Source organism: Trachemys scripta, chromosome 2, assembly GCF_013100865.1.
Source record: "Trachemys scripta elegans isolate TJP31775 chromosome 2, CAS_Tse_1.0, whole genome shotgun sequence".
Lineage (NCBI taxonomy): Eukaryota > Metazoa > Chordata > Testudines > Emydidae > Trachemys > Trachemys scripta.
The window spans coordinates 134538248-134561783 of NC_048299.1; the positions used below are offsets into that span (position 1 = coordinate 134538248).

Consider the following 23536-nt stretch of genomic DNA (forward strand, 5'->3'; position numbering starts at 1 on the left):
CAGATACTTAACACAACATTCATAACAAAGAAGAAAGAGAACAAGCCAGAATGGGGAAAGAACAGGTTACAATGTAGTTAGATGTATTCAAGTCAGCAAAGTGTGAGTGTGATGAAATTCACTCTAGAGTGCTTAAGAAACTAGTAAAAGCAACCTCAGAACAATTAGTAATTATCTTTGAAAACTCATGGAGAATGGGTGAGGTCCCAGAGGAATGGAGAAAGGCAAACATAGCACCTATCATTTAAGAAAGGAACTAAGATGACCTGGGGAATTACAGACCACTCAGCCAAAGTTCAATACCTGGAAAGATATTGGAACAAATTATTAAACAGTCATTATGTAAACACATTGAAGAGAAAATGTTTATGAGTAATAACCAACACAGATTTACCAAGAAGAAATCATGCCAAACCAACATAGTTTCCTCATTTGACAGAATTACTGGCACAGTGGATGGGGAGGGATGGGCTGAGAAGGGATATATCTTCATTTTTGTAAGACTTTTGAAATAGTCCCACATGATATTCTCACAAACAAACTACGGAAATCTGTTTTAGATTAAATTACTATAAGGTAGGTGAAAAACCGGTTGAAAGACTGTACTCAAAGAATAGTTATCAATGGTTTTCTATCCAACTGGGGGGGGGGGTATATCTAGTGGGATACATCAGGAATCTATCCTGGGCCTGGTACTATTTAATGTTTTCACTAATGACTTAGATGATTGAGCGGAGACTGTGCTTATGAAATTTGGAGATGACACCAAGCTAGGAGAGGCTAAAAGCACTCTGAAGGACAGGATTCAAATTCAAAACAACTTTGGAAAAATTGGAGAATTTGTCTCAAATCAACAAGATAAAATTCAATAAAGACAAGGACAAAATACTATGCTTGGAAAGGAAAAATCAAATGCAAAATATAAAATGAGGAATAACTGGCTAAGTGGTAGCACTGGTGAAAAGGATCTGGAGGTTACAGTGGATAACAAACTGAATATAAATCAACAACATGATGCAGTTGTGAAAAAAAAGGCTAATATGATTCTGGGGTGTTTTAACAGGAGGGTCACATGTAAGACATAGGAGGTTAAAAAAGTGGGTCTGTTTAGTCTTGAGACTAAGACGACTGAGGAGGTACCTGATAACAGTCTTCAAATATGTTAAGGGTTGTTATAAAGAGGGCCGTGATCAGTTGTTCTCCGTGTCTGCTGAAGGTTGGACAAGTAGTAATGGGCTTAATCTGCAGGAAGGGAGATTTATGTTAGATATTAGGGGGGAAAATTCTAACTTTAAGGTTAGTTAAGCACTGGAATAGATTTCCAAGGAACATGGTGGATTCCCTATCCTTGGAGGTTTTAAAGAAAAATAGGTTAGATAAACAACTGTCAGAAATGCTGTAGGTATACTTTGTCCTGCCTCTGTGCTGGAGGTGGACTAGATGACCTCTTGAGATCCATCCCAGCCCTTCATTTCTACAATTCTTTGAGTTAACTAAAAAATGGCTTTTTTGTATCTAAGAAAAACAACAAAACTGAGAAAAAATTAACAAATGAAAACAATTCTTTCATTTTCAGAGAACATTAAAATTGGTGACGCATGGCCTATTTAGCATTGCAGGGTTAAGATAAAGCATGAAACATGTCGGCCCCAAAAAGTCCTTTTTTGGAAATTAATACACTGATAAAAGATTCATAGATGAAGTATTATGATGATTCTATACCAAGAAGACATCATAGTTTAAAATAATCTGGGCATTTTTATTATTTATTCATAAAGAGCAATAAATATGCATTCATGCTTAATTATTTATTTATGGTTTAATTTTTATTTGTTGTTAAAAAGGAACAAAAAATGAAAAATAAAGACTTTTTAGAATGCATACTCAGGACCTTTTATCAAATTACACAGTTGGAATCAAAGTGTTATGGCCTTGCTGCAGAAATTACTGTTTTCTTGTGCAGAATGAAATTCAAGTTGTATCTTGTTGGCTGTTGCTGTTTCACAATGCTTAAGAATTCCTTTGAGAATTCAGCCCTGTGCAGTTCATGAAGGCAGGCAGGTACTCCCAGCCTTCCAAAATCTTCACCTTATTTTCACTTCTTAAAGTTTTTGTTCAACATTGATCCTTCTGAGATTTTAACAATGCAGCAAACCACAACAAATCATGCATACCGATTTGCATTCTCAGCAGACATTTACTTTTTATTAAACTTCCTCATTAAATGTTAAAGATTTGTCTGCAGAGACACAGACTGACGTTATCCTCTTCATCTTTTCTTCTCTAGATAACTTTACAACATTCTGATTGGGAAAAAAAAAGTAGGAAAAAAAAAAGAGACACTAATATATGTCTACAGTTCTGATTTCCCAAATCAATTCAGCCTTAATTTTGATAACACAGGAAAAAGTAAAAGAAAGAAAAAAAATGGGGAGGGGGTGTGATTCTGAAAGAACACAGCCATATTTTACCATTACAAACAAAGTTTCAACTAAGTAGAAGTAATACCCAATACGTTGTTCTAAAAGTGCCAAGGGGAATAGTTTGGAATGGTAATTGTACACTGAACAACCAACAAATCCAAGTTTGGAAAAAAACAATTAAAAAAAAAATATTTGTAATGTCAAAAAATGCTTTCACAGCAAAATTTTCAGTTTTCGTTGATATAGACTTACACTGTAGTTTAGAGAATAAAGGCCTTCAGGGAAATTAGATTTTTGTTTTTTGAGAACATAAAAATGGCCAGAAGGGGTCAGACCACTAGTCCATTTAGCCCAGTATTCTGTCTTCCAACAGTGGCCAATGCCAGGTGCTTCAGAGGGAATGAGCAGAATAGGTAATCGTCAAGTGATCCCTGTCACCCATTCCCAGCTTCTGGCAAACAGAGGCTAGGGTCACTTCAGAACATGGTATTGTGTCCCTGCCCATCCTGGCTAAACCCATGGACCCATCCACCATGAAGTTATCTAGGTTTTTTTTTTTTAAACCCTGTTATAATCTTGGCCTTCATAACATAACATCCTCCGGTAAAGAGTTCTACAGGGTGACTGTGCATTGTGTGAAGAAATATTTCCTTTTGTTTGTTTTATTCTTGCTGCGGGTTAATTTCATTGGGTGACCTCTAGTTCTTGTGTTATGAGGAGGAGTAAATAACACTTCCTTATTTACTTTCTCCACACCAGGCATGATTTTATAGACCTCTATCATATCCCCTCTTAGCCATCTCTTTTCCAAGCTGAACAGTCCCAATCTTATTAATCGCTCCTCATATGGAAGCTGTTCCATACCCCTAATCATTTTTGTTGCCCTTTTTAGTACCTTTTCCAATTCCAATATATCTTTTTTGAGATAGGATGATCAGAAATGCACACATTATTCAAGGTGTGGGTGTACCATAGATTTATATAGAGGCCATATGATATTTTCCATCTTATTATCTATCCCTTTCCTAATGATTCCCAACATTCTGTTTGCCTTTTTAACTGATGCTGCGCATTGAGTGAATGTTTTCAGAGAAATATTCACGACACCAAGATCTCTTTCTTGAGTGGTAACAGCTAATATATACCCCATTATTTTATATGTATAGTTGGGATTATGTTTTCCAATGTGCATTACTTTGCATTTATCAACATTGAATTTCATCTGCCATTTTGTTGCACAGTCACCCAGTTTTGAGAGATCCTTTTGTAGCTCTTCACAGTCTGCCTGGGACTTAATTATCATGAGTAGTTTTGTATTATCTGCAAATTTTGCCACCTCACTATTTACCCCTTTTTCCAGATCATTTATGAATATGTTAAGTAGGACTGGGCCCAGTACAGACCCCTGGGGGACACCACTATTTAGCTCTCACCATTCTGAAAACTGACCATTTATTCCCACCCTTTGTTTCCTATTTTTAACCAGTTACTGATCTAGAAGAAAACCTTCCCTCTTATCCCATGACAACTTACTTTGCTTAAGAGCCTTTGGTGAGGGACCTTGTCAAAGGCTTTCTGAATATCTAAGTATACTATACCCACTGGATCATCCTTGTCCACATGCTTGTTGACCCCTTCAAAGAATTCTAGTAGAGTGGTGAGGCATGATTTTCCTTTACAAAAAAACATGTTGACTCTTCCCCAACAAACCGTGTTCATCTATATGTCTCATAGATCTTTTCTTTACTATAGTTTCAACCAATTTGCCTGGTACTGAAGTTAGGCTTACCGGTCTATAATTGCCAGGATTGCTACTGGAGCCTTTTAAAAAAAAATGACATCACATTAGCTATCCTCCTGTCATCTAGTATAGAAGCTGATTTAAATTATAGGTTTCATACCACAGTTAGTAGTTCTGCAGTTTCACATTTGAGTTCCTTCATAACTCTTGGGTGAATACCATCTGGTCCTGGTGACTTATTACTGTTTAATTTATCAATTTGTTCCAAAACCTTCTCTAATGACAACTCAATCTGGGATAGTTCCTCAGATCTGTCACCTAAAAAGAATGGCTCAGGTTTGGGAATCTCCCTCACATCCTCAGCCGTGAAGACCAATGCAAACAATTCATTTAGTTTCTCCGCAATGGCCTTATTGTCCTTAAGTGCTACTTTTGCATCTCGATCATGCAGTGGCCCCAGTGCTTGTTTGGCAGGCTTCCTGCTTCTGATGTACTTTTAAAACATTTTGCTGGTACTTTTTGAGTTTTTTGCTAGCTGTTCTTCAAATTCTTTTTTCAACTCTCTAATTATATTCTTACACTGCATTTGTCAGTGTTTATACTCCTTTTTATTTTCCTCAATAGAATTTAGCTTCCATTGTTTAAAGGATGCCTTTTTGCCTCTAACTGATTCTTTTACTTTGTTGTTTAGCTATGTTGGCACTTTTATGGTCCTCTTACTATGTTTATTTTAATTTGGGGTATACATTTAAATTGAGCCTCTATTATGGTGTCTTTAAAAGTCTCCATGCAGCTTGCAAAGATTTTGCTTATAGCGCTGTACCTTTTAATTTCTGTTTAACAAACTTCCTCATTTTTTGTGTAGTTCCCCTTTCTGAAATTAAATGTTACCATGGTGGGCTCCTGTGGTGTTTTCCCTGCCACGGGGATGTTAAATGTTATTATATTATGGTCACTATTACCAAGCAGCTCAGCTATATTCGTCTCTTGGACCAGATCCTGTGCTCCACTTAGGACTAAATCAAGAATTGCTTCTCCTTGTGGGTTCCAAGACTAGCTGCTCCAAAAAGCAGACATTTAAGGGGTCAAAAAGCTCTATCTCTGCATCCCATCCTTAGGTGACATGTACCCAGTCAATAAGGGGATATTTGAAATCCACCATTATTATTGAGTTTTTGCTTCATGTAAGATTTTTACTTCATTTGACTCCATGCTTTGTTGCACATATAATGCCTCTCCACCAGAAGTACGACCTATTCTGTCCTTCTGATATTCCTTGTACCCTGGTATTAGTTTATCCTATTGATTATCTTCATTCCACAAAGTTTCTATGATGCCTGTTATATCAATATCCTCATTTAATATGAGGCACTCATGTTTACCCATCTTAGTATTTAGACTTCTAGAATTTGTATAGAAGCACTTAATTTTTTTTCACTTTTTAGCTGTCTGCCATTATGTGATGTAATTGAATGGGACTCATTTTCATTTGACTGTTTCTCATCAGATCCTACCTGCATTTTATTATCTTCCATCCTCTCCTCCTTATTTGGATATGATGTCATGGTATGCTGTCACACTAAGGATACCTCTCAATTAATAGATCCTCCCCTAAGGTATGTCTCTATCTGAAGAACATTTTCTTCCACACCCGTCAGCTTTCCCCCAGCCCTTAGTTTAAAAACTGCTCTACAGCCTTTTCAATTCTATGTGCCAGCAATTCCATTTTGGTTTAGGTGGAGCCCATCCTTCCTGTATGGCCTCCCCCTTTCTCAAAAGGTTCCCCAGTTCCTAATAAACTAAACACCTCCTCCCTACACCATCATCTCATCCACACATTGAGACCCTGCAATTCTGTCTGTCTGATGCTGCATGTGGAACTGGAAGCATTTCAGAGGTTACCATGGAGATCCTGGACTTCAATCTCTTACCTAGCAGCCTAAATTTATCTTCCAGGACCTCTCTCCTACCCTTCCCTATGTCATTGGTACCTACATGTACCACAATAACCGGCTCCTCCCCAGCACTACACAAAAGTATATCTAGATGTCTCGAGAGATCAACAGCATTCACACTTGGCAGGCAAGTCACCATGTGGTTCTCCCGGTCATCACAAACCCATGCAAATATCTATGTTTCTAATGATCAAATCCCCCATGACTATTACCTGTCTCTTCCTAATAACTGGAGTTCCCTCCCCGAGAGAGGTATCCTTAGTGTGACAGGATACCATGACATCATCTGGAAAGAGGATCCCAACTATGGGATCATCTCCCTTGGCTTCAGTTTGATGTTTTCTTTCCCTGAGACTTTCATCCTCCTCAACAGTACAGAGGTTGTCAGACTGGGAGAGGGACCATTCTACAGTGTCCCAGAAAGTCTCATCTATCTACCTCTCTGTCTCCCTTAGCTCCTACAGTTCAGCCACCCTGGTCTCCAAAGCCTGTATGCATTCTCTGAGGGCCAGGAGCTCTTTGCACCAAATGCACACATATGCCACCCATCCATAGGTAAGATAGTCATATATACTGCATGAGGTTCATTAACATTACTGGTAGAAGTAATGGAGTCCTGGTTTACATATAGCCACATAGTTCATTGGAAGAAATTCTTCATTTGGCTGACATTTACAGTCATTTACCATCATTTACAGATAATGATAGTTCTGAAGGAAACCACTGGAAGAAGTGGTCCTGTCTCCATCAGAATGGTCCCCTGAACAATTGTCACATTCTCTTTCTCTCATGCCGAACAAAATAACGAGGAATTAGATAGCAGGCTGATAGGGCTCAATCCTATAAACTGCTGAACACTCTGGCCTGCACCAGTGAAGCACTTAAGCATGTGATTATAGTTACAAACACAGACTCATAGAAATGTAGGGAGGGAAGGGACTTCAACAGGTCAGCTCCTGCACTGAAGCAATACCAAGTATACTCAGATGGTACCTAACAGATATTTGTCTAACATGTTACGAAAAACCTCCGTGGCAGCAATTCCACACCCTCTCTAGGTAACCTATTCCATTACCTAACAATCCTTATACTTGGGAAGGTTTTCCTAATAGCTAATGTAATTCTCCCTTGCTGCAGATTACTTTTTGTCCTAGTTGCAGTGGACACAGAGAGCAATTGATCTCCATATACTTTATATAGTGCTTACCTTATTTGAAAACTATTATGTCCCACTCAGTCTTGTCTCAAGACCAAACATACTTAATAGGTCTGGTGAGGAGGAGGAGAGCAATTTGTCCACGTTTCTTAAAGTGTGGCACCCAGCACTGGGCACAATATTCCAGTTGAGGCCTTACAGTGGTGCCTGGTAGACCAGCACTGCTGTAAGAGTGGCCCAATTACCTCCTATGTCTTAAATACAACACTCCTGTGAATAAACCCCAGAACATTAGCCTTTTTCACAGCATCATCACATTGTCGGCTCTAACTCCAGATTCTTTTCTGCCATACTACTGCCTAGCCAGCTATTCTCTATTTTGTATGTATTTGATTTTTCCTTCCTAAAGTGTAGTACTTTTCAATATTTCATTTAATCTTATTGATTTCAGACCAATTTATTAAGGTTGCTTGAATACTACTCTTGTCCTCTGAAGTGCTTGCAACTCTTTCCAGCTTTGTGCCATCTATAAATTTCATAAGCATACTGTGCACTCCATTCCCAATCATAAATGAAAATATTGAATAGTAGCAGGACCCAGGATAGACCCAGGATAGTCCCTGGCAGGACTCCAGTGAATACTCCACTCCCCATGAAAATGTCATGTAGGACTGTGTCAGAAGCCTTTCTAGTATCAAGACATATTCTGTCTACCACTTCCCCTCTATCACCCTACTGTAATGTAGAATTCAAGACCCAAGGAAATTACATTGAATGGCAAAACAACAAATTCAGACATCAGAACAAGCACAAGAATAGCTACTGGTGAGACACCTTTAACAAATACTAAAATAAAGGTTAGAGTTCAGCTGTTTATAGCATTCCAGCTGAAGATCAAAATGGCAAACTGAAAGTGGATCCAATCCACGTTCGATTAATCTATCCATCAATCGAAGGTGGTGATGGGGAGATAAAGAGACAAAAAAACCTACGAAAAGCAAGAACAGACTTTGATCAGGTATCACTGGAAAGACTGATAAGAAAACAAATTGTGAACAATATACAATGATTTTCCAGTTTACCAAAAAGTGTGAAGGGGGGGAGGGGGAAATCAATAAATGTTAAAGAAAAGAATGATCAAAAACATGCAATGAAAGCAGCAAGACTGATTACAGTAAATGGTGAGATGTAACGCTATCTCTGAATCACAGTGAAGTTTCTTAGAATATATTCTTTAACAATCATCTCAGACACAGCCCATCAACAGAAAAATATATATGTTTTTCTCCACACAAGGTAGATGTTGATGCTTCTCCTTAGCATTAGCAGTGTTCTAGGTTAAAATAAAACACACTGATTTATTACCCAAAATGTTGTCCTAAAATAGCCTGGATGAGTCTGAGTAATCCCTAAAAGCTGATGATCAGGATACATAATTTGTAATGTGGCTGTGAATTAACTAAAGCCAGGAATTCAAACTGATATGAAATGAGGTTTATTATCTATAGAAGAATCAAACAAGCTCTACCCTGGAGTGACTAATGAGAGGACAATAAGAAGTGAACTACTATAGATAAGAAGAAATCATTACTTTATGTGCGCTTGACTTTGAGGACAACATTGATCTGTTCTCTACCAACCGTTTCACTGTGTAGATAATAAAGTGACTGCTGAAGAGACAGAGAAGCATGAGCTTCATTACAAGTCATCCCTATTAGAAAGTATAGAATTTGAAGAAAAGGAGGAGTAAAACATGTGAGTGTTCGTCATAGAAATTTGTCTTATTGGAGACAGATCTGGCAGAAGTAACTGTTGTGTCGTCTGATGAGAGATGACTGGAAGGTATTGCAAGGAATGAATATAAACTAGCAACTAAAAGACAAAAAAAACGATTAACCCAAAAATGTACAAAAACAGCAGTGTTGTATCTATAGTTGTGACGTGACACTGCATCAACAAACCAAACACAACTGGAGAGATTTCATGCAGGTCCACAGTATTTTTCATGGCAGCAGCATTCCCTGACAGCAATACTGTACATGAAGGAATAACACTGTCACTGTTATAATACCATCTGCAGAAAAGGCCTCTTAGGCCATGTCTACACTACAAAGTTAAGTCGACTTCATCTCCAAATAAATTTGTTAGTCTCTAAGGTGCCACAAGGACTCCTCGTTTTTTCTTTTTATTTAAGCAAGTCGATCTTGCATGTCCATACTATGCTCATTGTGTCGGGGGAGTGCATCCTCACTAGCAGCGCTTGCATCGACACACAGTGCATGTAGCCAAGTGGAATTTTGGGTTGGGCTTGCAATGACTTATGGGACCAAAACATTGGTGCAGGTGGTATGGGAATATGGCATTAGCCTCCCATGATGCACTTAACTCCCCCCTCCCTGAAATTAACGGCAAACAAACCAAGCCTTTTTCGAGCCTTTTTTTTGTAAGCCTGGGTTACCCACTTGGTTGCCATAGCACTATAAGCATGGACCCTGCTCAGCTGTACACTGTTGTTGTCAGCATTACAAACACCTCGCACCTTATCCTGCAGTATTTACACAGCTGATACAGTAGCTGCTGCATGGAACAATGTGCTGCCACACAAGCCGTCCTGCTGGAAGACATAGTGTGGAGCAATTCTCAGTTGCTGGCGACAGTCACACATCACCTTGACACAGTTGAGCACCATTTCTGGGCCCAGGAAACAAGCACTGACTGATGGGACCACATTGTTATGCAGCTGGGATGACGAGCAGTGGCTGCAGAACTTTTGAATGTGTAAGGCCACTTTCCAGGAACTGTGAAGAGCTTTACTGAGCCCTGAAGTACAGCAATATTAAAATTAGAGTTGCTCTGACAGTGGAGAAGTGAGTGGCGATAGCTCTGTGGAAGCTTGCGATGCCAGACTGCTAGTGGTCAGTGGGGCATCAATTTGGAGATGGGTAAATCTACCGATCCAAGTTTGTAGAGCCATCAAAAGACTACTGCTAAGAAGGGTAGTGACTCTGGGCAGCATGCAGGACATAATGGATGGTTTTCCCGTGATGGGGTTTCCTAATTGCAGAAGGGCTATAGATGGAATGCATATCCCTATCTTGGCACCATACCACCTTGCGATAGAGTAAATAAACCAAAAGGGATATTTTTCAATGGTGTTGCAAGCGCTGGTGGATCACAGAGGCCGTTTCACCAACATCAGTGTTAGATGATCAGGCAAGGTGCATGACATGCTCATCTTTAGAAACACAGGTCTGTTCAGAAAGCTGCAAGCAGGGACTTTCTTCCTAGACTGCAAAATAATCATTGTTGATGTTGAAATGCCAGTGACCCATGGATCCGTACACAGGCAGCCTGGCAGCAGTAAGGACCAGTTCAACCATAGGCTGAGCAAGGACAGAATGGTGGTGGGATGTGCCTTTGGACGTTTAAAAGATTACTGACATTGTTTGCATACTAGGTTAGACCTCAGTGAAAGCAATATCCCCATTGTTATTGCTGCCTACTGTGTGCTCCATAGTATCTGTGAAACAAAGGGAGAAAAGTTTCCGGGGGGGGGGAGGAGGGGGGAGGGTTGAGGCTGGAAGCCAACTTTGAGCAGCCAGACACCAGGGCAATAAGAAGAAAACATGAGGGTCTCTGCATCTCAGTAAGGTATTGAAAAGAAGTTTCAACAATGAGCCAGAGTAATGTGACACTTATCTGTGGTGTTCCTTACCAATCTGTCCCCTCCATTGCATTTTCTCCCCTGTAAACTCCACTCCCACCAACCACTGTGTGTTCAATGAATAAAGAGCCTTTTCTCCTCAATCCATTAAGTTTTATTATGCACACAAACACAAAGAAACAGCAAAGAAAAGTAAGATAACTTGGGACAAAATGTCTGATAACACTGTGAGAGGGGAAACAAGGAAAGCTTGCTTACAGATGCACTGCAATAACAATCAAAGGTGTAGAAATGGGTGCCTTCAGGTCCTTGTACCCTCCCATGGTGTTGAGTGCAAAGGATAACAGACTTTCCCCGCCTCCGCCTCATAGGACATTTGGGGGAGGAGGATGTAGAACTGGGCGACGATGGCAGTAGGTTCAGCATAGGCTGTAGGGGCACTACAGCATCCAGCTGACTTTCTTGAACCTCAAGCAGACGCTTCAACATGTCTGATTGCTCCTTCATAATCCGTGGCATCTCTTCCTGCATGGCATGCTCCTGTTCCATTCATGCTCTCCTGTACTCCCTATGTCCAAGTTCTCAGACAGTGTGATCCTCCATGCTCTGAGCTCCGTCTTGTCACTCCTTAACTCATTGAACATGTCCTCCCGAGTCTTCTTTTTCCACCTTCTAATCTGGGAAAGTTTCTGACCCAGTGTGGAAGATGCACCAACAGACAAGGTTTCAGCTGCAAGGAATGCAAAGCACAAGGGTAGCATTGACAGTGCATACATTGTTTCTGGTGCGAGGTTAATTTTTTAAATAAAAAACGCACCCCTCAATACACTTCAGTGCGAGCCACAATGTAATCCCAACCACTGGCTATTGCAAGACTCAGTTTGCTGCTCCAGCCATGGTGAGTAAGACCACGAGTTGTGCTGTTGCTTTTGTGAAGACATCCTTGGGATCACAGGTTGGAACTTGAGAAAAGCCCCTTTCCCCTAGCAACCTGGATGGTGCTTGAGGACAGGCACCAGGATAAAGACCCCCCAAAAGTTTGTTTTTTAACAAAAGCAGCACCGGGGGGAGGGAGACAAACAGGAAGCTCCCCCCCCCCACACACTTTTTTTTTTCAGTGCTGCTTGCAATACTCGGTGATCCCTTCCAACCATAACCATTGCACATTTGGGAAAGTGTGTTTGTGTGACCCAGATTTCATCAAAGAGGGGGTAGGTTACTTGTTGAATTGTTTGCAGTTTAAGGGCTGGCATTGAAAACTTCTCCCATTTCCCCCAAGTGACCCTATGCAATATCACTCTCCTGAGGGTAACATAGGTGGCAAGGAAGCAGATGCTACAATGCTGTGTGCTGCAATGAAGCCAGCAGAGTTAATACTGAAATGGCATGGGAAAGTGTCCTATGTGGTGGACAAAATAAGGCAGCCCTTCCCAGAAACCTTCTGCAAATTATTGCAGAGTACTTCCATGAAAGCTTCCTAGAGATCTCCATGGAGGATTCCCGGGCCATCCCTGTGCACATAAACACACAGGCACCCTCTGCGTAGCTGGAGTGGCCACCGATACCCACTACACCTACTTTTTTGTTCAGATTAAACATTAAAAATAACATTAAACATTAATATTAAACATTAAAAATAATAGAATGTAACCCCTAGAGTTTGATTGGAAATGTGTACTCACCAGAGGTGCCTTCCCCGGCATCATGCTCCGACGCCAACTGGTCCTGCGAAGTAATGGGCTTCAGGGTTAAAAACAGTTCTTGGCTGTTGGGGAGAATGGATTCTCCACTTGCCTGCCTCACATGCTCTTCCTCCTCCTCTCTCTCATCAACAATGTCCTCCTCATCGTTGCTTGAGGTTGCCCGGAGCTCCTGGCAGGTATACACAGAGCGTTTTGGGGTAGTGATGGGATCACCACCGAGAATTGCATGCAGCTCCTCATAAAAGCAGCATGTCTCTGGGGCAGAACCAGAACGACTTTTCGCCTCCCTGGTCTTCTGGTACACCTGCCGAAGCTCCTTTATTTTCACATGGCACTGCTGCGTGTCCCTGGTGTAGCCCTTCTCCCACAATCTTGGCATAGATGCCAACATTTCTTCTTCTGGATTGGAGCTCTGCCTGTACAGACTTTTCTCCCTACACAGCAATAAGATCCACCACCTCCTGTACTCCATGCTGGAGCACGTTTGCAGACTTGAGTCTCCATCATTAGCTATGCCGGAATGCTCTCCACACTGATCAACCAGGAAATGAAAATTCAAAAGTTCCAAGGGCTTTAACAGGGAAGCAGCTGTTTCCTGTGTAACTGGCTGATGTGCAATGCAGTTGAAAGTGCTCTGCATGCAGTTGCAGTGGAGCACTGTGGGGCACCTCCCTGGAGGCCAATTCATTTGAATTACACAACAGAGTCTACACTATCTCCATTTCGACCCATGGATGCCGAATCAAGAGCTCCCCCTGTCACGGAGGTGGAGTACAGAAGCCAACTTTCCAGGCCACTTAGGTCGGCAGAAGGGACTCGGTAGTGTAGACCCATACATTATTAGATCGACTTGATGTGTCTTATGTTGACTTAAGTTTGTAGTGTAGACCAGGCCTTAGAGACATTACATCCAGGGATTATATTTCTTCCTGGGGGTGGGGGAGAATTCATATATTTTTGTTGTGGGGCACAGCAGATATGGATTCAAAGCATCAAAATAAAACATGTGGATCTCTACTTATTAGTATCTCTGAGTGGAGAAAAATCTTGCCAGCTCCAGAACAAAAACAATAGATCAATTAAGTAGTCAGTATCCATGAAGGAGTCATGGATTCAGAAAAGAACAAACAACCGTAAGAAAAGTAGTGTTGCACCTTTTGTTTTAAATGATATCAAGCCAGTTAGAAAGCCTCTTACCAGTCATCTGAAGAGCTATCTTAGTTCAAACACTGGCCAGTTAGAGTGGCTGATAAAAAGTGCAGAGCAGGTAGAGAGGATTTATGGTGATATCTGGAGCTGGGAGAGAAGGTAGATAGAGTGCTTTAAGCTGAAAGCAGGGTAGTGGAAGTCAAAGGGGCTCAGGGAGAGATTCCAAATATGGGGGAAAGACTGCTGAAAAAGGAAGACTTGTGGAATCAAGGCTGGGAGTTGAGACAGAGACACAGACCCAAGGAAGGGGTGGAAAGAAGGGGACCAAAAGTTAGCAGGAGACGAAAAGAAGGAATCAAGAACACTTGCGGGCAGAAAGACACCAAGAGGAAGACTGACCAAAGGCTTGGACATTCAGCTATTAGGAAGAGAGAAGGGTAATTCTAAGGGGTGGGGGTTAGGGAGAGACTTTTAGAAAAGGGACAAAATTGGGGAAATAAACAAATGGAGACCTACAGAATAGATCAGATACTCTGTGGAAGTGAAACACAGCAAAGGGGGTTAGAGATGCTGAGCAAGATAGAAGTGGGATTCTGTGGGATAGTGAGGGTGAAAGAAAGTCTGGGGGAAAGAGAATGAGTGGGGAAGGGGGAGAAGAGAACCAAGGGGATATAACAAGGGGCTTATTCCTTGACCTATGGAGAAATGAAACAATAGGGAGGAGAGAAATGGGGATGGAGCCAAAAGCATTAGAACCAGGAGAAAGGAAGGGGATGGAGGGAGAGATTTAGATCCTGTCTACATTATGATAGTTACTGTGCTGGGCTGGACGGTTAAAATAATCTGGTCTTGCAGCGTAGATAGGAAAGATTTGTATTTAACCAATGGGGCTAATTCACCTCTCTCTTACACCAGTGTAAGTCCATTTACATCAGTGGCGTAATGGCTGTTTTACATCAATGTAAAGGGAGAGGAGAATAGTCTCATGTTTTCAAACTGCTACAATCCTGGCTGTCGCTGTTGAATATTTCAGGAACATGATTTAACAGTTTGGTCCCACCTACAATGGTGTGATCAACCCACATGCTAATATTTTATATGCTGTATTTTACTACATGCATGTGATGAAGGAAAATGTGAAGGGGCTAGCTATGTGCCTGGACCACTCCCACAGCAAGATTAGAGTCAAAAACTTGAAGAATCCAAGAGACCTATATGTCAACTGGCTCGTAGTAATGATAGCAGGGGATGCCCATCCCCTACTTAGGGTGACCAGATATCCCGATTTTATAGGGACAGTCCCAATTTTTGGATCTTTTTCTTATATAGGCTTCTATTACCCCCCACCACCTGTCCCGATTTTTCACACTTGCTGTCTGGTCATCCTACCCCTACTCTACATCTTAAATGCCAGTGAGCCAGAGAATGAACAAAGGGCTCCCAGCCCAAAGCAAGCTCTCCATACCTAAGCTTTTTAATATCCTCAAATTACCTCTCATTAAAAACAAAACCTTCTTCTCTCTGCTTTCCTGACTCGTACAAAGCACCCCTGATTATTTTTTTTTTGCTGCATCTGGCCCATTATGATGAATCATCATCATAATTCAGTGTGACTGAATGATGATAAACCATCAGGATTCAATCATACCAGCCTTTTTCTCCAAACATATAATCAAAATAATCACTTTTTTATGAGAGGCCGGTTACTCAGTTCACTTTGATATTTTTTCCTGTTGGCGTTTATAAATTCAACTTTGCAAAAGTTCAGCCAGACACCTGCTGACTTGAGAAAGAAAGAGTCAGTTGAAGTGAACAAATTATATGTTTTATGTAAATCGACTCCGGAGGGTTATTTTTGTCTTGGACTTCCTGTTATTCTCTTTTATAACTAGTGTGGGTAACTATCCCCAATCACTAGTTAGTGATACAAGGCAGCCGGCTTCAGGGGGGAAACTGCTTACAATAGCTGAGCTTTCTAAAAAAAATATTTTTTGGATCTGTCCATCCTGCATGAGAAAAGAAATATATCTAGCACTGTGAAAAAAAAATCAATTATATTATTGGGGGACCAGTAAGTAACAGGAACTGCTAGCATGTTGCTGCTGCTTTAAATATAGCACTGATCAAGCAGCAGCAAAATGCATGAACATATAATTAATACCTAAGGTAAAACTGTCATAGGGTAATACAAAGCTAAGCTACATTTTATCTTACATTATAAAAAATAACTGAAGATGAACCTGTGAGGCTGTGGTCTAAAATAAACTGGAGATTTACTTTTCCTTTCATGTGTTTTATTCTCTCCATAAATTGCATAGATTATTTACACAGACAAATGCCTCTGAAAATAAAGTAAACACAGTAGTTGTACAGGAATGTAACAATGTAACTTTTTTTTCCAAAGTGCAGTTACGCAGGAGTGCAAAACTATTGAAGTATTTAAGAATAGCACAGCATTTCCTCTTCTGCTGGCATATATAATGTATTGTATGAGTGTACTATGGACAGACAGATAAAGAAAACTAACATGTGATGTTCGGTTTGAAATCTTGCTGCCTTGTTATTACTACAATCTTCCAGCTTTTGTTGACCTTTGTGTATAACTAATGATAAAGAAAATACTCTTATAACTCTGTGAAACAGGAACTGGTAGCTTCACTCATTAAAATGTAGCTGCCTTACGAGAATAACATATTTTTCTTACCCATTTCAGACATCTCTGGCACAGTAACAATGTAAGGTCCATCTGTAAATTTTGGTGCATTATCATTGATGTCCTGCACTTTGATAATGAACTCTGATTCAGGCTCGAGTGGCTTGTTCGTCCGTCTGTCAATAGCCTGAGCATGCAGCACATAGTGTGTCTTCTGCTCTCGATCTAGGCTTTTGGTTGAATGGATGTCTCCGGTAGTGTCATCAATAATAAATATAGTTCCAGCCCCTTCTCCAGTAAGGATGTACTTGACTGATCCATCACCTTTGTCAGAATTGGAGTGTAGCTGAAAAATATACACAAACACACAATATCATGTAAAATAATATTTAATATAACATGTCATATAACGTGATGTATTGCATATGTATGCTGTTAGTACTGGTCTAGAAATAATCCTCCCTGGCTGCTGTAATGTTCTGTGCACAAGTTTACTTAGTCTGCTGTGGGTTACCTCATCATAACTGATCTGCTGGAGTTCCAGAGGGATCTCCCTTCAGTCAGTGAACTTCTTCAACTCTGTCATGGTACCAGCAAGTACATGAAAACAATATTTCTATCAGTTGTCTTTTTTAAGGCTTGCATCAAACTGAGTCAGCACTGCTGCCTCAATGCCTTGAGCACTGTGTCTGAAACATCTATACTGATGAGTTAAGGCAATATGATTAAGTTTTACTTCGTTGATTATGGTTCAGATCCCACCACCCATAAATCATCCCATATGGCCCAATGTCCAATACCATTTGTAATAACTGGAAGCTGGGGATAGCAGCTGAGTGACAGATGCCTCCCCAGACTTATTTTACCTCCACCTAAAACATAACTACTTTTTCACTTTCTTCTATAGGAAATCTGCTGACCCCTGTATTATCCATTATAAAGTAATGGAGTTTGAAAAATGCAAGGTCTTGCATTTAGGGATTAATAACAAGAATTGTTGTTATAAACTGGTGATGCATCACTTGGAAGTAATAGAGGAGGAGAAGGACCTCGGAGTATTGGTTGATCACAGGATGACTATGAGCCGCCAATGTGATATGGCTATGAAAAAAGCTAATGCAGTCTTGGGATGCATCAGGCGAGGTATTTCCAGTAGAGATGAGGAGGTGTTATACAAGGCACTGGTGATACCTCATCTGGAATATTGTGTGCAGTTCCGGTCTCCCATGTTTAAGAAGGATGAATTCAAACTGGAACAGGTACAGAGAGGGGCTACTAGGATGATCCGAGAAATGGAAAACCTGTATTATGAAAGGAGACTCGAAGAGCTAGGCTTGTTTAGGTTAACCAAAAGACAGCTGATGGGAGATCTGATTGCTCTCTACAAATATATCAGAGGGATAAATACCAGGGAGGGAGAGGAATTATTTAAGCTCAGTACCAATGTGAACACAAGAACAAATGGATATAAACTGGCCATCAGGAAGTTTAGACTTGAAATTAGACGAAGGTTTCTAACCATCCGAGGAGTGAAGTTCTGGATAGCCTTCCAAGGGGAGCAGTGGAGGCAAAAGACATATCTGGCTTCAAGACTAAGCTTGGTAAATTTATGGAAGGGATGGTATGATGGGATAGCCTAATTTTGGCAATTAATTGATCTTTGACTATTAGGGGTAACGGCCTGTGATGGGACACTAGATAGGGAGGGATCTGAGTTACTACCGAGAATTCTTTCCTGGGTGTCTGTCTGGTGAGTCTTGCCCACATGATTGGGGTTTAGCTGATCACCATATTTGGGGTCGGGAAGGAATTTTCCTCCAGGGCAGATTGGCAAAGGCCCTGGGGATTTTTCACCTTCCTCTGCAGCGTGGGGCCTGGGTCACTTGCTGGAGGATTCTCTGCACCTTGAAGTCATTAAACCACAAGTTGAGGACTTCAATAGCTCAGACATAGGTCAGGGGTTGTTGCAGGAGTGGGTGGGTAAGATTCTGTGGCCTGCATTGTGCAGGAGGTCAGACTAGAAGATCATAATGGTCCCTTCTGACCTTAAAGTCTATGAGTCTATGAATGGCCTAGTATCTTAACTACTGCTAGCATATCTATTTAAAATATGTAATTATTCCATCCTTTGAATAGGACAAAAAACAACCCAAAAACCTCCTGGTAATCTTAAATAAATACCAAATTGTATTAAAAGTGAAGGCTAAAAAGCTATTTATCCAGGTTTGCCACTACTAAATTAACAAAAAGGGAGCCTAAAAATCCATTTGCCACAGAAAAACCATGAAAAAATGCAGAATTTGAGCTTTTACAGGAAAAATCTTTAGTTTTTTCATTTTGTATAAAGATAAAAACCAGTTGCTTCACTCATTGAAAGTTAGCTGCCTTATGAGAATAACATTTTCCTTACCCATTTCAGACATCTCTGAACTAATACCTATACATATTATGGCTAGGGAAACCAAAGTTCAGCGTTTCATTTAATCACCAAAAAAAAGTAGATTTTTAAGTTTCTTTTAATTGGAGAACTTTGGTTTTTTTTTAACCATGGATCCCTGCTTATAATTACCTAACTGGTTAACTACATTAAAAACAAATCTGTGTTCTCTGGCAGGAGGGAATCATTATTTGATGGATTGAAAGGTTTTTATTAACATCAACTTCGTGAGAGTGAATTTTGTATAATGTACAGTGCTGACCAAAGTGAGAATACAGCTATCAACATCTGTCCCAATCCTCCAGTGGTATTAAACTGGAGAACAGACTTTCTGATTTCAAGTACTGACTCATTCTCATACTCACTGCATTTCCTTGAATAGCACAAATTGTGTTCTTCTAGCATGTTAGCACTAAATATCTGTCATTACTAACTTTCTTTGCAGAATCTGAGTAAAATGTGTAGAGAATACCAACAAATGTTATTAATTCAATTAATACAACACAAGGTGTTGCTTTCCAGTTGCCTCTCCAATTTGTGCCTCTCCATTACTGTACAATTTCCTTTCAAACCTCATTTTACAAACCATTTTAGGACATAGAGTATAATGTAAAATGAGATCGTTAAGGGAGATGGTAAACTTCTCATTTATGCTGTGTAAAGTCAGAAGCTGCAGATACACAGACACTTCCTTATCACCCCTTCTACTTCCTTCCTTCTTTGCAAACTCTGTTTTGTATTTGAAAGGCATTTGAGGTTGTGATTTATAAAGGTAAAAGACATATGTAGTCACTTGATGTTTTTCATTGAGGTTCTATCAGCTATGCATGGTTGATGTTGCACATAATTTATACTGTGTTCTGTATGTATTTACATTGCTGGGGAGAGTCTAATAAAATTAATGGCCAGATTCTCAGCTGATATAAATCAGCATAGCTCCACTGTAGCCAGTATACCTACACAGATTGGAGCTAGTGGATGACCTGGCCTAACAATTAAGATCATATCAAAAAGTTATAAAATTCCATAACTCTGAACTCATTTTTTTAAATCTGAAAAATTAAAAAAAACAATGTGGGGAGGGAGAGAAAGCTGTACTGAGAAAGTGTGTGCGCGCAACCATCTAGTCCTCAAAGGACATCATTCTATTCTTACATATCTCGTTTTTTATTCCTTTGGGCCACATTTTGCATTCAGATACATTCACATCTCTCACAGACTTAAATGGAATTGTGTTTGTATTATCAAGGGGAGAATCTGTTCTTATGTAAGTAGTCCTCCCCTTAATTTATTATGCTCAGAGTGCTCAGTCTTGTAGTGCTTATAAAGCTAAAACACTCACCAAGTTAGAATTTGGCCTGTGTGAAATCTGGAATATCAGGACCAGGATATTGGCCCATGTGGTGAAATAGCAAGAATTCTCATGTGCATCATTGATAATTCCCCCTTGATTGATAGATTCCTATGTGCCATAATTTTGGGGCCAGTACAATTTATTTCAGAAAGCACGAGTGCTCTAATTTCTTACTAAACCTGAAGAAAAGCTGCATGCAGGCAGATCGTTCCAAATCCATCCCTGGTATAAGGCTCTAAAGTCAGTGGAGCTGTCCCAGCAATGTCCAGAAGAAGCCTACCCCATGCTACAAGGAGATAACAGGGAAAATTCCCCCCTCGTTCTCTTTTTTTAATAGTGTGTGTGTGTGTAGTTGTTGTCCAAGCCCAGAACACTGGTAAGAAATGAACGGACTGAGCAATACTGGTTGAAAGGGCTCAATCACTTCCTCACTTCAGCTTTGTATGATTTTTCTGTAACGATGCCACTACTCAAGGCAGTTTTACTAGTCTACCAAAGAAGAGAACTTTTAAAAATTGTCTGTACCAGGCTGCTTCTAAGTATGAAATATCTTAGGATATCAAAACCTTCCAAACCACTGGCATGCTCATGGAGCTGAACAAAATTGGACTGATTTTTATTCAGGTGGAGTGGGGTCCGGGGGGGATGACAGAGGGGAAGGAAGGTTAGCACTAGCTGTCAAAATGAAAATTCAGGTATATTTTCAGTCAGGAGAATCTTGACTCTCAGAAGTAAACTGTAGGAGGTAAGAAGGATGTACCAGCAATGAAATATTCCCCTGCTCACAGGTGTCAACAAATTATATGCTTGTCCTGCTATATGTTATGTGCAAATTACCCTGCAAGCTATTAAAGGAAAATGTGGGCTGGGATAATTAAGGGAAGACAATGAGTTGGATTACATTAGCAAAACCTGAAACCCTCAGATTCTGTTGTAAAGCAACTGCTGAAAAAAAGAAACTTGCACAAAATGTTTTGGGTGTCTGTTTTTCTGCTTTTTGATACATTTCCTATAGTATCTGCAAGATAAGATCTTGACAGATTCACACAAATCAATCTGTTCTGATCTCAAATGTTCTGAACCCGAAATTCAAAAGAACGTCTTTGTGCAATGTTTTTATTGCACAGCTGAGGAGATTTTTCCCTTGCCCTTTAGTGTGCATTCGTTTTTTCTTTTTTCTTTCTTTTTTTTTTTTCAATAACGTAAAGGAGAGAAGATGATTTTCAACTTTAAACTAAGACAACATCACCAAGATGAGAATTCTGTTTTAAACTGACCCTGGGTAGAAAAAGATAGATGTCTCCGCCTCTCTCTCCAGCCTCATTGCAATATGTAGTGTGCTGAAGAGACCTCCTGGGAGTCCTTGTTAAGACTTTTTCCATCAAGTAGAAGGTAGGCTTGGGGTGATTTCCCTGCTTATGATGGAGTTGGTCTTTTTTTTCCCATGCATACTACTAAATTATCCCCAGTAGAAACAATGTATCCCTGAGGCTTATAAAGAAAAAAAAAAAAAGGACTAGAAGATAGTCCAATGGGTAGAAAGCTGATGAAGTGGGGATTCACCCACAAAAGCTTATGCTCCAATACTTCTGTTAGTCTTAAAGGTGCCACAGGACCCTCTGTTGCTTTTTACAGATTCAGACTAACACGGCTACCCCTCTGATACTTGACTCCAATGGGTAAGACACTAGGCAGAGGCTCTGGAAATCTGAATTTAATTGCCTGTTCTACCACTGAATTCCCGTGTGACATTGGACAAGTCACTTTATTATGTCATGTAGACAAGCCCTAAGTACATTAGAGGGGTGTGATTTATAGAATGTGCTGCACTCTAACTGCCCAACACAGACCCTCCTGGCGCACATTAAAAGGCACCTAATTCATATTATTCTTAGTTCATGCCAGCAGGGTCTACATGGATCTTTACTGTAGACAAGCCCTAACTTTTATTTGCCACAATTCCCTATTTGTAAAATAGGGATGTTAGGGTTCTTGGGATACCCAGGACTGTGAGTCACCTTATTAACCCTGCCTCTAGTGAGAGGGAATCTTTCTTGTGGTAACTGGATGACAGACAGGTCCTGACACCACCAGCCTTACCGTCACTTGAGCACTCTCCTCTAGGCTATGCCAGCCCTAATGTCACCTCACAGGTTAACAACAGGGACACCACTATCCCTGGGTCCCTTTGAATCATTATCCTGTGATATCCAGCCCCTGCTACTTGCTACTCACAGAAATTCTAAATCCTCTGCCCCCAAAGGTACAGTGTACCCCAGTTTACCTGTTTCACTTTATACCACCACTCCTGTGAATCACACAGCAGTTGTGAACACTTACAAGAAAACAGAAGTAGGTTTATTTAAGAAAAACAACAACAACCTAGAACTGAGAGAAAGTGATGGACGCAACTGGTTACAACACAAAATAGTAAAATGCAAACTGGGTCTACACTTATCAGTAGTTACCTTTTCTATTTAATAAAGTAGGTCTGCCCACCCCAAAGTTCAGTCTGTTGCAGAGCTGTCTGGCTTCACAGAAATCAGGATTCAAAGGTTCATGATGCCTCCTCCCCCCACTCCACCAGGTGTCTCCTCAGTGAATGGATCCAGAGTGCTTCTCTCACCCGTGTTATACTGAAAACAGATTTTTGTTCTATTCACAGATAGGGAGAAACCTTGTTTTGTTGTAAACTTTCTTTTTTTACCTTTAAGTGGTTTCAGTTGTTTGTTGTTGCCTCTGGTGGTTTCCCATACAAAATCTTAGTATTCCACAAAGCTGAACAATTGAGCCTTGCACTGAATCACAGGCCAAACAGGGCAGAGTGTCAACTCCCCTTTGACCAAACAGACCATCACCAAGACACAGCATCTCCTCGTGACTAATTACTACTCCAGTAGAAGCACATTATTCCTTGAATTTTACCCATATATGCATCTTCTAATAATCATGAATCTTGACAAGTTATGTGGTTTCCGTGGATACCTTTCATGTTACTCTTTATGGATAAATATCCTGTAAACCATGTGTTAGGTGTAGTGAGTTTGTCAGGTCTGAAGTTATTTAACTTTCCTAATAGATAACAAACACAGAAAGTTCAGATGCCAAGTTACCAATGCTTGTTTGCAACCCTATTTCTACTCCTTTCAATGACTACCATCCCTTTGAGGTCTCGCTATCAAAAGCAGTATCACTGAATCCAACTCCAAAAAGTCACAAACAAGACAAACTATAGACTTGAGGAAAGAAGATTAAATAGTGACCATATTCTAGCTTAAAACAGCTTTAGGTTATTAAAGTG

At 40.3% G+C, this 23536-nt stretch overlaps 2 protein-coding genes across 4 annotated transcripts in view; both read right to left on the reverse strand.

The window, feature by feature from the left end:
• Positions 1-23536, reverse strand: part of CDH18 (cadherin 18) — a 904559-nt gene that overhangs the window by 200289 nt on the left and 680734 nt on the right. For all 3 annotated transcript variants that reach the window (XM_034761577.1, XM_034761578.1, XM_034761579.1), the window contains one exon: positions 16496-16790. In XM_034761577.1, coding sequence (XP_034617468.1) covers positions 16496-16790 — 295 coding nt within the window. The remainder of the gene's footprint in view (positions 1-16495; positions 16791-23536) is intronic.
• On the reverse strand, positions 11084-13208 carry LOC117872798. The gene is made up of 2 exons (XM_034761582.1): positions 12622-13208; positions 11084-11669 (listed from the first exon to the last, which is right to left on the reverse strand). Exons 1-2 carry the CDS (start codon positions 13112-13114, stop codon positions 11443-11445), a joined length of 720 nt encoding a protein of 239 aa, XP_034617473.1. The 5' UTR covers positions 13115-13208; the 3' UTR covers positions 11084-11442.

Bases quoted from the DNA above. Each gene is read 5' to 3' on its own strand.
- LOC117872798 (XM_034761582.1), bottom strand. From the start codon at position 13,114: ATGGAGTACAGGAGGTGGTGGATCTTATTGCTGTGTAGGGAGAAAAGT. The intron at 11,670-12,621 runs GTGAGTACACAT...CATTCCTTGCAG, and splicing joins TGCCGGGGAAGGCACCTCTG to CTGAAACCTTGTCTGTTGGT.